Source organism: Sinocyclocheilus grahami, unplaced genomic scaffold (assembly GCF_001515645.1).
Source record: "Sinocyclocheilus grahami isolate Dianchi unplaced genomic scaffold, SAMN03320097.WGS_v1.1 scaffold565.1, whole genome shotgun sequence".
Classification (NCBI taxonomy): domain Eukaryota; kingdom Metazoa; phylum Chordata; class Actinopteri; order Cypriniformes; family Cyprinidae; genus Sinocyclocheilus; species Sinocyclocheilus grahami.
In genome coordinates, this window is record NW_015505744.1 from 281,421 (window position 1) to 294,358 (window position 12,938).

Sequence of the window (12,938 nt, forward strand, 5' to 3'; positions counted from 1 at the left end):
TATAGATATTAAACAGAGTCAAAGAAACACCTTCAATGACCATCTTGTTGTCAAAGAGGAGTCAGAAACAAAATTGATTTGATCTCAAATTTCATCCGCTATTTTCAGGTTTTTCACAAGATTATTCAAATATCAGATGCAATGGTCTTGTTTATGGATTACTAGTTTATTGGAGGTTGATGTAAAATGCACATCTTTTAGATTATGCATAGCCTATGTGGATGTATATGTTTTGTAACTCATCAAACAGCATCGGGATGCACAATTTTAACACATTTAGGCTTCCAAGGCACTAACTCGGAACTACACTCTTAAAAATAAAGGTGCTTCAAAAGGTTCTTCAAGCGATGCCATAGAAGAACCATTTTTGGTTCCACAAAGAACCATTCAGTCAAAGGTTCTTTAAAGAACCATCTCTTTCTTACCTTTTTATAATCTGAAGAACCTTATTTCGCCACAAAGAACCTTTTGTGAAACAGAAAGGTTCTTCAGATGTTAAAGGTTCTTTATGGAACCATTTAGACAAAAAGGTTCTTCTATGGCATCATGAAGCACCTTTATTTTTAAGAGTGTACGGTCAACAATTGTGCAGAAAAACCCGCTGTTATGTTTCTGTTTGTTACGATTAGAGTTAAATATTAGACCTGATCACAAAACAATAGAAAATTACGGATCATTTCACATGGTTTCCTTACGACCTCTTATACTTTTCATTTACAATCATTTAAACTGTGATTTTGACAAATACCATACTGTGGCGGCCAAAATTATTAGATCTCTAGTATTTTCACCAGCTAAAAATGGTTTTAAGTCAGTTATTTCTATATCTTGCTGTAGTGTGTCAGTATGAAATATCAGTTTACATTTCCAAACATTCATTTTGCCATTAATTATAATAATCCAGTGAGATTTTTGTCTGTCAACAGCCAGTGCTCCACACAGAGATCTGATCTGATCATCATCATCATCAGAACAAACTGAGACGTCAAGATGCTTCAAGAAACCTGCAAAGCTACCTGACAAACTATGTAGGGCAAACGCTGCTTTAAACGCAAAGGATGGTCACACCAAATGTTGATTTAATTGAGTTAATAGAAGTTAACTGATAAAGAAAATCTATTTATGACATTATTTTGACAGCATCCTCATTTTACAGCATTTTTACACAAGTGCCTAAAACTTTTAACAGTACTGTAGCTTTGCAGGTAGGTTTCTTGAAGCATCTTGACGTCTCAGTTTGTTCTGATGATGATGATGATCAGATCAGATCTCTGTGTGGAGCACTGGCTGCTGTCAGACTCCTTGTGCAAACAAAAATCTCACTGGATTATTACAATTAATGGCAAAATGAATGCTTACAATGTAAACTGCGTCGTGTGTTTAATGTCGAACGCATGGAAAGTGTCCGCATTAACGGATGTGATTTCAACTCCTCCCCGTCTGCAACCGGCTCTGCTCGCCGTTCATGTCAGTCACACCTCAACAGTTGGTTTCAACCACAGATTAAATGACCAACTTTCGGTTTGCTTGGATAACTTCCCCTTCACTCTAGTCGACCATAAAATGAAATCTGGCACTTTGAAAACGAGATCTTCTTACCTTGACGAATTTTTTTCGAACTTTTTATGATTGAACTTTAGATGACAAGCAGTTTGAGGAAACCAGGGCGGACAAGAAGGACACATTATGGCAATATGTGGCAGACGGAGTCGGCCCAAGTTCATTCTGTACATTCTCGGGGCGTTTGTAGTCGGATATTTAGTGTTTCATAGGAACACACACAGTGATGTCGGGCTGGCGAGTCGAAGAGAAGTTCCAGTCGAGGAGCCCAAAAATGTGGACGAGGAATTACTGAAGAAACCTGTTTACGAGAAGCCTCCTCTAGACATAAATGCGTTGGGAGAGATGGGTAGAGCTGTTAAACTGGACCTGACTGAAGAAGAGAAGCGAGAGGAGGAGGAGAGCATCAAAAAACATCAGATAAACACTTATGTGAGTGATAGGATATCATTACACCGCAGGCTGCCTGAAAGATGGAATCCACTGTAAGTGCCCATGTTGCACAGGACTGTTTAAAGTTTGTTTGATGTTTCTCAGATATCCAGCTCTAACGGATCATTTTTTACCATCCACTGTTTACCATCCAACCTGACAGAACTGGAGAGGATCTGCAAGGAGGAATGGCAGAGGATCCCCAAATCCAGGTGTGAAAAACTTGTTGCATCTTTCCCAAAAAGACTCATGGCTGTATTAGATCAAAAGGGTGCTTCTACTAAATACTGAGCAAAGGGTCTGAATACTTAGGACCATGTGATATTTCAGTTTTTCTTTTTTAATAAATCTGCAAAAATGTCAACAATTCTGTGTTTTTCTGTCAATATGGGGTGCTGTGTGTACATTAATGAGGAAAAAAAATTAGCTTAAATGATTTTAGCAAATGGCTGCAATATAACAAAGAGTGAAAAATGTAAGGGGGTCTGAATACTTTCCGTACCCACTGTATATATATATATACATATACATACACACACTGCCATTCAAAATTTGGGATCAGTAAGATGTTTTATGTTTTTTTAAAGAAGCATGCTCTCATGCTCATCAAGGCTGTAAAACTATTTTTGTGAAATATTGTTGTGATTTAAAATAAGTTTTCTATTTTAATATACTTTAAAATATAAATGATTTCTGTGATCAAAGCTGAATTTTCAGCATCATTCTCCAGTCTTCAGTATCACAGGATCCTTCAGAAATCATTCTAATGTGCTGATTTATAATCAATGTTGGAAACAGTTGTGCTGCTCAATATTTTTGGGGGACCTGTCATACTACTTTCAGGATTCTTTGATAAATAAAAAAGTTAAAAAGAACAGTTTATTCAAAATAGAAAATGTTGTGTTACAACATACACTACTATTCAAAAGTTTGGGGTCAGTCATTTTTTTCTTTCTTTTTTCTTTCTTTTAAAATAAATTAATACTTTTATTCAGCAAGGATGAGTTAAATGGATAAAAACTGATAGTAAAAACTTATATTGTTAGAAAAGATTTCTATTTTGAATAAATGCTGTTTTTTTAAAACGTTTTATTCATCAAAGAATAAAGTATCACAGGTTCCAAAAAATATTAAGCAGTTTCAACAATGATAATAAATCAGCATATTAGAATGATTTCTGAAGGATCATGTGACACTGGAGTCTGGAGTAATGGCTGATGAAAATTCAGTGCTGCGTCACAGGAATAAATTGTATTTTAAAGTATATTAAAACAGGAAACAAATATTAGAAATTGCAATAATATTTCACAATATACATTTTTTCTGTGTTTTTGATCAAATAAATACAGCCTTGATGAGCAGAAGAGACATAAATAAATACCTTAAACACAAAAATCATTTTGTGTTAATTTCATCATCAATCATCAAATACAACTATTAATCAAGGTTTGAAAACAGATTCTTATCAATAAAATACCACAGCAATAACATGGTCTCAGCTCCACCCTGTGGTGAAACAGCAAGTTGTTCCTTAATACAGCTAATTAGCATACTTTATTTCTGTCCTAAGTTCTGGTTCCCTCTAGGCCTGCAGCTGTTACTGAGCACTACTCATGAATTTGACCCACAGATCATTTAAAAGAACCTCTAGAAAACTACATCGCCAATCTCAAAAAGGTGCGTCTGATCCGTGCAAGGAAGAGAGAGGGTTTGGTGCGAGCGCGGCTCCTAGGGGCGTCCATTGCCACAGGAGAAGTGCTGACCTTCCTCGATTGCCACTGTGAGTGTCATGAAGGCTGGTTGGAGCCTTTACTCCAGAGGTGAGACTGATAAACTACCCTCTACCAACCTAAAACATGCATTATTTTCATAAATTTGTATATAAATTTGCTTTTTTTGGATTACAAAATGTGCATGCTTTTTCAGGTCACACCTAAGCTACATGCCACATCACTGTTTGTTTTGTAAGGAATTCATATTTATCTCTCATTTTTTAAAATCCTGTAGAATAAAGGATGAGCCTTCGGCTGTGGTGTGTCCAGTGATTGATGTTATCGACTGGAACACCTTCCAGTACCTGGGCAACCCTGGAGAACCTCAGATCGGAGGATTTGATTGGCGATTGGTGTTCACGTGGCACACTGTCCCAGAACATGAACAGAAACGGAGAAGTTCTGCCACTGATGTCATCAGGTCTGTGCTTCATGGATGCACCAAATGGAAAACAATTGGAAATACTAAGGGAAATTAAATTCTTGGTCTCATTCCAGTTTAAAAACAATGCAGCATGACACTGACATGTTCAGTCTGAGATTTGGTTGATATGTCAGTAGAATTTGAGCATTTACTGAATCATGAGAATTCTTTCTACACGTAAAAAGAGCTCAAAAGCATTCAGCAGAGCAGACCAAGTTTTTTGTGATCTTTATGACCATATTTCAGGAAACAGAACCATTTAGGTGACCGTATTTTAATGTTTTTCCTCCAAAATGAAATATGTTCATGCAAATAAACACAATAAACCAACAGTAAACCATGCATTTATGTAGGATGACCATATGTCCCTATTTTCCCAGACATGTCCTGGATGAGAATTGCCTAAGATGTCAGATTTTCGACTGTTTAAAAAAAAAAAACTGTTTTCATACTTGCTAAAGTTAATGACTGAAAAGTAGTTTGACCAATAGTGTGCAGGCATTGTACATCATTGACCAGTCGTGTGCAAGAAGGTGGAATCTATAGAGAACGGTCATAGCAATGCAAATATGTGTACATATAATGTATAAGGCCAAATGCCGGACATATGACATGTCTGGGAATAACAGAATGTATGGTCACCCTACTTTATGCTTTTCCTGGAAGTTACTTTAAGTTAGAAGCACAGAAATATTGCTGTCTGTTGCTTTGATCCAGGTCTCCTACAATGGCTGGGGGTTTGTTTGCAGTCAATAAGAAGTACTTCCATTACCTGGGCACATATGACACAGGAATGGAGGTGTGGGGTGGAGAGAACCTGGAGTTCTCATTCAGAGTAAGTGCATTTTGTTGAACTTTTCTGTAAAAATGTTCCTCTCGTTTCTCTCCAAGTTTTGTTTTCCTGAGGGGAGAAAGCCTTTGGACAGATGGTCACAATCCTAGTTTGAAAACGGTGCGATGAGTCATACAAGGTTAAGAGTTCAGTCAGCGTCTTTATTAAGTGTCTGCCAGCTAGCATGATGACTAAAGCGACCTTAAATGTTTATGCAGCATTTACTTACTCATTATTCCTCTGATTACTCAGCTCATCCCCTGAAGGATTCCAACACTGTTACAAAGACAGCAATAGTTCATTTGTGTTTTGAGTGCCTTGAATGCCAGGAGCTGCGTTTTTAATCAGATTTCAGCAAGGAACGTCACAAAGACCAGACAGCTGCTCTGTAAATGCAATATGACAGACCAGCCTATTTATTGTCTGCATCTGTCTATGGGCAGGAACTTTTACAGCTGTGAAAGTTAGCATGTTAAAGGAATAGTTCACCCAAAAATGAAAATGTTGTCATCAGTTTGTCACCCTCATGTTGTTCCAAACCTGTATACGTTTCTTTCTTATGTTGTACATAAAAGAAGATATTTTGAAGAATGCCGGTAATCAAACAGTTGATGGTGCCCATTGACCTCCATAGTATTTCTTTCCCTACTATGGAAGTCAATGGGAACCAACAACTGTTAGGTTCTTTAGAATTATTTAAAATATCTTCTTTTGTGTTCAACATGAGGGTGACAAACTTATACAGGTATGCAACAACATGAGGGTGAGCAAAAGATGACAACATTTTCATTTTGGGTGAACTATTCCTTTAACTTAAGATATCAATTAAATAAGTTACTATTTAAAGGCACAATATGTAAGATTTTTTTATTAAAATATCCAAAAACCACTAGAACAGTGTTATATATTTTGCTGACTTGTATACTTTACATTATCCCAAATGTTTCGAAGAATGTTTAAATCCAGAGAAATAAGCCATTTTAACTAGTGACACGGACCGTGTCCATAGTGTCATTGTGTCGCCTGCCAATGACGTCATAACACCTCGATTTCCGGTTTTGTTTTATTGAAAACATGGAAACACCAAATACGCTTTAATATGTTGTGCATTTTAATAGACCGGTGACGACCACACAGAGTAGCATTTTAACAGAACTTTCAAATGTATCTAGTATGATAAAACAGCGCAGCTTGCTTTTTCCTCACATATGCACGACCGGAAGGAGCAGAAGCGGTCGACTGTGGCATAATAAAAGCTACGCTGCTTTCAAGCCGTGTGTCACGCTCGTTCAGCGGTCTCGCTTCGCTTCGACGGCTTTCAGCCTCACCCTGCTTCATTCTACTACATAATAAATTATTAGCTCATCCATGAACATGATTTCTGCCCGAGTCCCATCGGATTGCTTCGGCTGTGGGGATGAAGACCACAACTCCCATGATTCCCCACTCAGTCACGACGTCATCAAACTAGCCTTTGTCTCTTTGTTTATTTGCTGTCCTCCAGCAGCGAAAATTACATATTGTGCCTTTAATGTATAAATTGTAATAATTTAGCACAATAACCAAATTTGATATTACTACTGTTTAATGTTCTTGTTCTGGTTGAATTAATCATGATGTTTCATAGTTTTAAACAGTAAAAAATCTAAACCAAATCTGCATAGGTCAAATATACAAAGGTCAGTAATGACCTTAAGCTTGCTTACTGAGGATATTATGGCAGTTTTGTCTTTAAAGCGGCTTTGGAGCAATATTTACTCTTATTATTTAAATGCTATACAAATAAATGTCTAATTAAATGAAAAATGTTTATCTTCAGCATTATATATCTATCTATAGCCTAATAATTGGCACAAAAAGATACACAGAAAAATTCAAACAAAGTAAATATTTTCCTGATTATATTTTAAGAATAATTTGCTTTAGCTTTAGAATAATGACCAAACAAAAAGCCATTTATGTCATTATTTATTTTAATTATAATATCACAATATTTTTCTCACAAAGTATAAATGGGTCTGTACAAGGAAATATACACCTGGGGAATTGTCATATTATGTATTGTTACGGATGGCTAATCTATTTCCTGACTTGGTGTTTTTCAGATCTGGCAGTGTGGAGGGAGTCTGGAAATCCATCCTTGCTCTCACGTGGGTCACGTCTTTCCGAAGAAAGCGCCATACTCGAGAAACAAGGCCTTGGCCAACAGCGTGCGGGCGGCAGAAGTCTGGATGGACGAATACAAAGAAATGTATTACCATCGCAGCCCTCATGCTCGTCTGGTACGCCTACTTGTGCGGTCTGTTGCATAACTCTGCCTTTGTTTTCTTGTCTGCTTGTTTTCAAAGAATACGTTTATCACACTGTCTATCTTACATAGCCCTTGTGAAAGACGCACATTTTCTTTGCAAGAATCTAGATATATCCTCACCTACTTTCACAGAATCTGTTGATATGCTCTAAATGAATGACATTTAGCAGGTGAGCTGAAACTCCTCAGGTCCTCTCTGTGTTTTGTGTGAATTGTGTCACCTCTTTCAGCCATGTTTGTCATTTAGTTATGTTTGTCCCCACCGAGCCCTGTAGTTAAAGAGAGAGGTGCTCTTGGTGACAGATCGGGTAACTCTTTTCTCTCTGAACTTTGGAGATGCTGCCAGGTTGGCACCGCTAACTCGAAATCTATCTGATGTGATGCCAGCAGATAAGGCTCTCTCTCTCTTTGGGTATAAACCACAGGCAAACACTAGCCTTGGCAACGTGGATCAGGTTTGACAACCTTCATACTCTGCTTCCACGCAAATTCGTAAGAGGATCGCTCTCTCTTTCACCGTCCGAGTCTCGCGGCATATTTTATTTATGGCCAAAATCTCTGTCGGTTATGCCACAGAGTCCAAAACGAGGCTCTGTGATGGATCTCAATGATCAGAAAGCTTAATTTGACAGCCGCTTGATTCAGCGTGTAGCTGGACTTTGTTGAGACTGAAGCCTGATCACAGACCGATCATCAATGGGTGTGATGTTGTGCCACCCGACTGGCATTCACAGTGGGGCCGTACATTATTGATGATTCGCTATCAAGTTAGTTCATTAGAAGTGCACTTCTTGTCATTCATCTTACTGCAGATCTGATGAAACTCTTCGCCAGAGCTTTACCTCCAGCAGATGTTCCTCATAAGTGTGGACCATCACTCACCAGTAATTCTTGTCTGATGGGCAGTTATGAAGAGATACCACAACCACAAACATACACAGGAACTTGGCCTTTATCAGTCTTGTTTGTTGAGATGGGGTTACAACATTATTTTGAGACAGGATGTTGTAGCATGTAACAATATGCTGTGTACCGCTGTAGGGTAATTGCACCAGAATGCTTATAAAACAAGATGACAAAATCTGATTAGATGTTTGGTTTTTTGAAAACAGTTGATTTAGTATGAAGAGAGAGTATTGTAAACAGTCTGTTCATGTGGTGTTTACTAAGGCAAGAATTATTATTGCCTATTCTTGATGGATTCCCACAGGGAATTCACATTACTTTCTATTCACATTGGGGCTGAATATTTGTCTGTCACAACAGACAGAAAAATTTATCAAAAATATAAACTCTGAATGCAGATGACTGAAGCAGCCAACTGTGTCTGTGTAAAAGATGTCTATGTAAAGTTCCATTTTAGAATGTATGGTTGTTTATAAAGAAAATATTGCCTGTAGTTTCTCAGAAATAACTCATATTTTATTTTAGTAACACAAATGCTGACATGATGAAATGAGGTCAGTTGCTTTGTAATCTACAAAGCTGCACTGCAAGCGAGTGGCATAGTGTAGACAAAATCTGAGACTGTTTCGTTTAAAGGTTGACCTAAACAATGTTTTCAGATTTTTAGAAGTTCAGAACAAACATATTATGATTTTAAATTAAAAGGAAATACTTAAAAGAAATATTAATGTCTATAATTTTCGGTTATACTTTATTTTAAGGTGACTTTATTACACGTTACATGTACTTATTACTGTAATACTAATAAATTATGCATAATTACATGCAAGTAACAATCAGCCAAACCCTCATCCTAACCCTAACCATTTTCTTTTAAAAAGTTTTACTCATATTATGCTGATAATGTAATTTCTGATTAAAAATGTTTTATTAAATGGTTAGTTTACCCTAAAATGAAAATTCTGTCATCATTTCATCGCCCTCATGTCGTTTAAATACCATAAAAAACCATAAGATGTGATGAACAGATTTAATTGCTTTAATTAACATATTATAAACATTGAAGAGTCAGAAATTTGGGTGAACAGATTTTCAGTGGAGGGACAGCACATTAAAATATCTTAGGAACACAAATGAAGATGAACACATTTCTTATGATTATGGAACAACATGAGTGGTGAGTAAATGATGACAATTTTCATTTTGGTGTGAACTATCCCTTTAAATAAGAAAAAATAGACTTTTGGACCCCGTTTTTTGAATGTTTCTTTGTCTCTTTTCAATTGTTTCTTTGCAGAACCACAGCTGTCAAACAATAAAATATGTGTCAAACAAGCAATATACAATTCAGCATGTTGGTGACATAAAAGTGCCTGCTGTTGTTTACATACCTCTGAAAAATGATAGAATTAAAAAAGTCGCAGTTTACGAAAATAAATATTCTCTTTTAAAAATGTGCAAATAATAACTTATTTGTACATGCATAATAAATATGCATAAATATAAACCTCAAACTGCATCAAAGCACATAGGAAATGCAAATCTGCAGTATATTAATTATTTAATAACTTGCCTTACACTTTAAGGACTTAAACTTACAGTTGGTTAGTTTATTTATCTATTATATCTGGTGTTTTATCTTAATGTAGATTTTTTATAATGTATACTGTATGTATAATGTTTCATGTATATACCTTATGCTATTTTAGAACAATTATTAACTTATACCCTATTTTACCAACACTTATGAAGTAATTGTGATTCATTAAAAAAAAAAACTGAATGTAGTAAAATATCTTCAAAAGGATCCATCATTTTTTAACGCTTGTTTCAGGAAGCATATGGTGATGTGATGGACAGACGGAAACTCCGAATGCATCTTGGCTGTAAAGATTTTAAGTGGTTCTTGGAGAACATCTACCCTGACATTCAAGTCCCAGAGGACAGGCCTGGAATGTTTGGCATGGTGAGGAGAGACAAACTTCTTATGTTTACACGCTCATCTTTGTAGCAGCAGAGATGAAGAAGTTAAAATGCTATTTCCCACAGCAGTTAGCAGGTTGGTTTGGTTCAGAGTTTACACTGCAAGCATAGTGTGACATGATGAAATGAGGTCAGTTGCTTTGTAATCTACAAAGCTGCACTGCAAGCGAGTGGCATAGTGTAGACAAAATCTGAGACTGTTTCGTTTAAAGGTTGACCTAAACAATGTTTTCAGATTTTTAGAAGTTCAGAACAAACATATTATGATTTCAAATGAAAAGGAAATACTTAAAAGAAATATTAATGTCTATGTAATTTTCGGTAATACTTTATTTTAAGGTGTCGTTATTACACTTTACATGTACTTATTATTGTAATACCAATAAATTATGCATAATTACATGCAAGTAACACTCAGCCAAACCCTCATCCTAACCCTAACCATGTAGTAAGTACATGTAGTTAATTGGTATTACTCAGTACTTAAATGTATAATTACACTGTAACAAGGACACCTCAAAATAAAGTGTAACCTAGTTTTCTTTTTACTCATATTACACTGATGATGTAATTTCTGATTAAAAATGTTTTATTAAATGGTTAGTTTACCCTAAAATGAAAATTCTGTCATCATTTCATCGCCCTCATGTCGTTTAAAAACCATAAAAAAAACATAAGATGTGATGAACAGATTTAATTGCTTTTATTAACATTATAAAAATTGAAGAGTCAGAAATTTGGGTGAACAGATTTTCAGTGGAGGGACAGCAAATTAAAAATATCTTAGGAACACAAATGAAGATGAACAAATTTCTTATGATTTTGGAACAACATGAGGGTGAGTAAATGATGACAATTTTCATTTTGGTGTGAACTATCCCTTTAAATAAGAAAAAATAGATTTTTGGACCCTGTTTTTTGAATGTTTCTTTGTCTCTTTTCAATTGTAGCTGAAGAATAAAGGAATGGCCAACTACTGCTTTGACTACAACCCACCTGATGATCACAATATGGCCGGTCACCAGGTCATTCTTTACCCTTGTCACGGCATGGGACAAAACCAGGTAACTTTAATTTTCTCAACTGTAACGACAGTCAGCCACACTGCTCCAATTAGTGTTCACTGCCGCACAATACACAGAGATTGTAATGCATCCTCAGGAATATACATCAAAGTGTGTCTCACACTTCTAATGTGTTATTAAGACGGCACAGAAAATAGTGTGTTGTGTACTCCACAGCACGCTTGTTTTTAAAGCGACTCCAGCCACCTGCCACAGCGGCGTGACTTTATTCGACTCCTCCCTCTCTGTGGGGAAGCAGATGAGCCCTGGAGACTCATCAGCGCACAATATCAGCCATATGTACAGCACAACAACACTCTTCTAATGGATTCTCTCTGTGAATACAAGAGAAATGCTCTTCTGTTTCTATCTGGTTTGGTACATGTGGGTCAATCCTGTTTGAGACTTTAAAAAAGATGCTTATGTTGTAATTTAAGAAAGTATTTATATTAAACGTTATAGCAGACCTTCAGAAATATGTTCTGGTTTAGATCAGGCAACTTTATTGAATTATAGCTTGATAATTTGCGTGATATACGATTATGACATACAATTTTCTGAATTTTACAGAATGAAATGCCACCAACTAATATCACAGAATCATGTCACTTGCTGAAGGGTGATGTGTCTGAGACCCTATACTAAAGACTGACAGAATGTTAGAATTTATCAGCAATTATAGCAATATTGCGTATTAAATGTGTTGTCTTTTGGAAATTATTTGTGGTTCACTTTTTTGCAGTAAAAGAATCCATCTCAAATTGTGTGAATTAATATTTTAGACATTATATGAAGGTCAAGTAATGCGCAGTGAAATTTTACGGGCGAAATCCAATCATTGCAATAGGAATCTGTGTGTTTTTTCCATTTATCACTACACTATTCTTCACAATAGACAATGGGCCTTTTTTGCTCACAAAATGTCGCTATAATGAGAGTACCGTAATATTTAATATGATGTATTGAGCTTCTTGTGTGTATTTATCTTCCTTTCTCTTTTTGTGACAGTTCTTTGAGTACTCCACACTCCAAGAGATCCGTTATAACACGAGGGAGCCTGCAGGCTGCGTCGTGGCTGATCCTGTCTCCACATTCCTTACCATGCATCACTGCAGTAAACCCAGGGAAGCTGTGCCTGAAGACCAGAAGTTTCTATTCAGAGAGGTGAGATCAGTAATCATGTCAGTACAAACTGATTGTATGCAGATGTATGATTGTATGCAAATTGAATTTTCAAGATTCAAGATTCAAGATTTTTATTTGTCACATACATGGTTATATAGAAAATATATGACCAGCAGTGAAATGTAAGTCAGGTCCGCTCCATGGACAGTGCAATTATTAAAGAATACAAACACAAGAAAATTAAATATAAAAATAGGTATGAAAAAAGTAAGATGAAAAAAATAATAAAAATGCGCAGGACAGTATACTGTAGACTTAATAAATATTTATATGAGCAGGAATGTACAAGAGAAGAATGTGCAAACAGGTTGTACAGGGTAGTTACATAGCAGCAATAGGGGTAAAAAAATGTAAATAAATAAAATATAACAGAGATTGCTGTGTGCAAGTGACAATGTCAGTATATTAAGTGTCTTACTGATAATTAAGTGAAGTCATGTTGGTGTTAAGAGACTGAGTTTGAGTTTAG

General features: G+C 36.1%; 1 protein-coding gene across 1 annotated transcript in view; it reads left to right on the forward strand.

Annotated features, from left to right (window-relative positions):
* The first annotated feature begins 1,686 nt into the window (after window positions 1-1,686).
* Window positions 1,687-12,938, forward strand: part of LOC107556326 (polypeptide N-acetylgalactosaminyltransferase 12-like) — a 17,578-nt gene continuing 6,326 nt past the window's right edge. Inside the window, exons 1-8 of the mRNA XM_016239409.1 lie at window positions 1,687-1,996; window positions 3,623-3,812; window positions 4,000-4,185; window positions 4,906-5,023; window positions 7,126-7,302; window positions 10,072-10,203; window positions 11,171-11,284; window positions 12,293-12,448. Of these exons, the coding sequence (XP_016094895.1) occupies window positions 1,687-1,996; window positions 3,623-3,812; window positions 4,000-4,185; window positions 4,906-5,023; window positions 7,126-7,302; window positions 10,072-10,203; window positions 11,171-11,284; window positions 12,293-12,448 (1,383 nt within the window). The remainder of the gene's footprint in view (window positions 1,997-3,622; window positions 3,813-3,999; window positions 4,186-4,905; window positions 5,024-7,125; window positions 7,303-10,071; window positions 10,204-11,170; window positions 11,285-12,292; window positions 12,449-12,938) is intronic.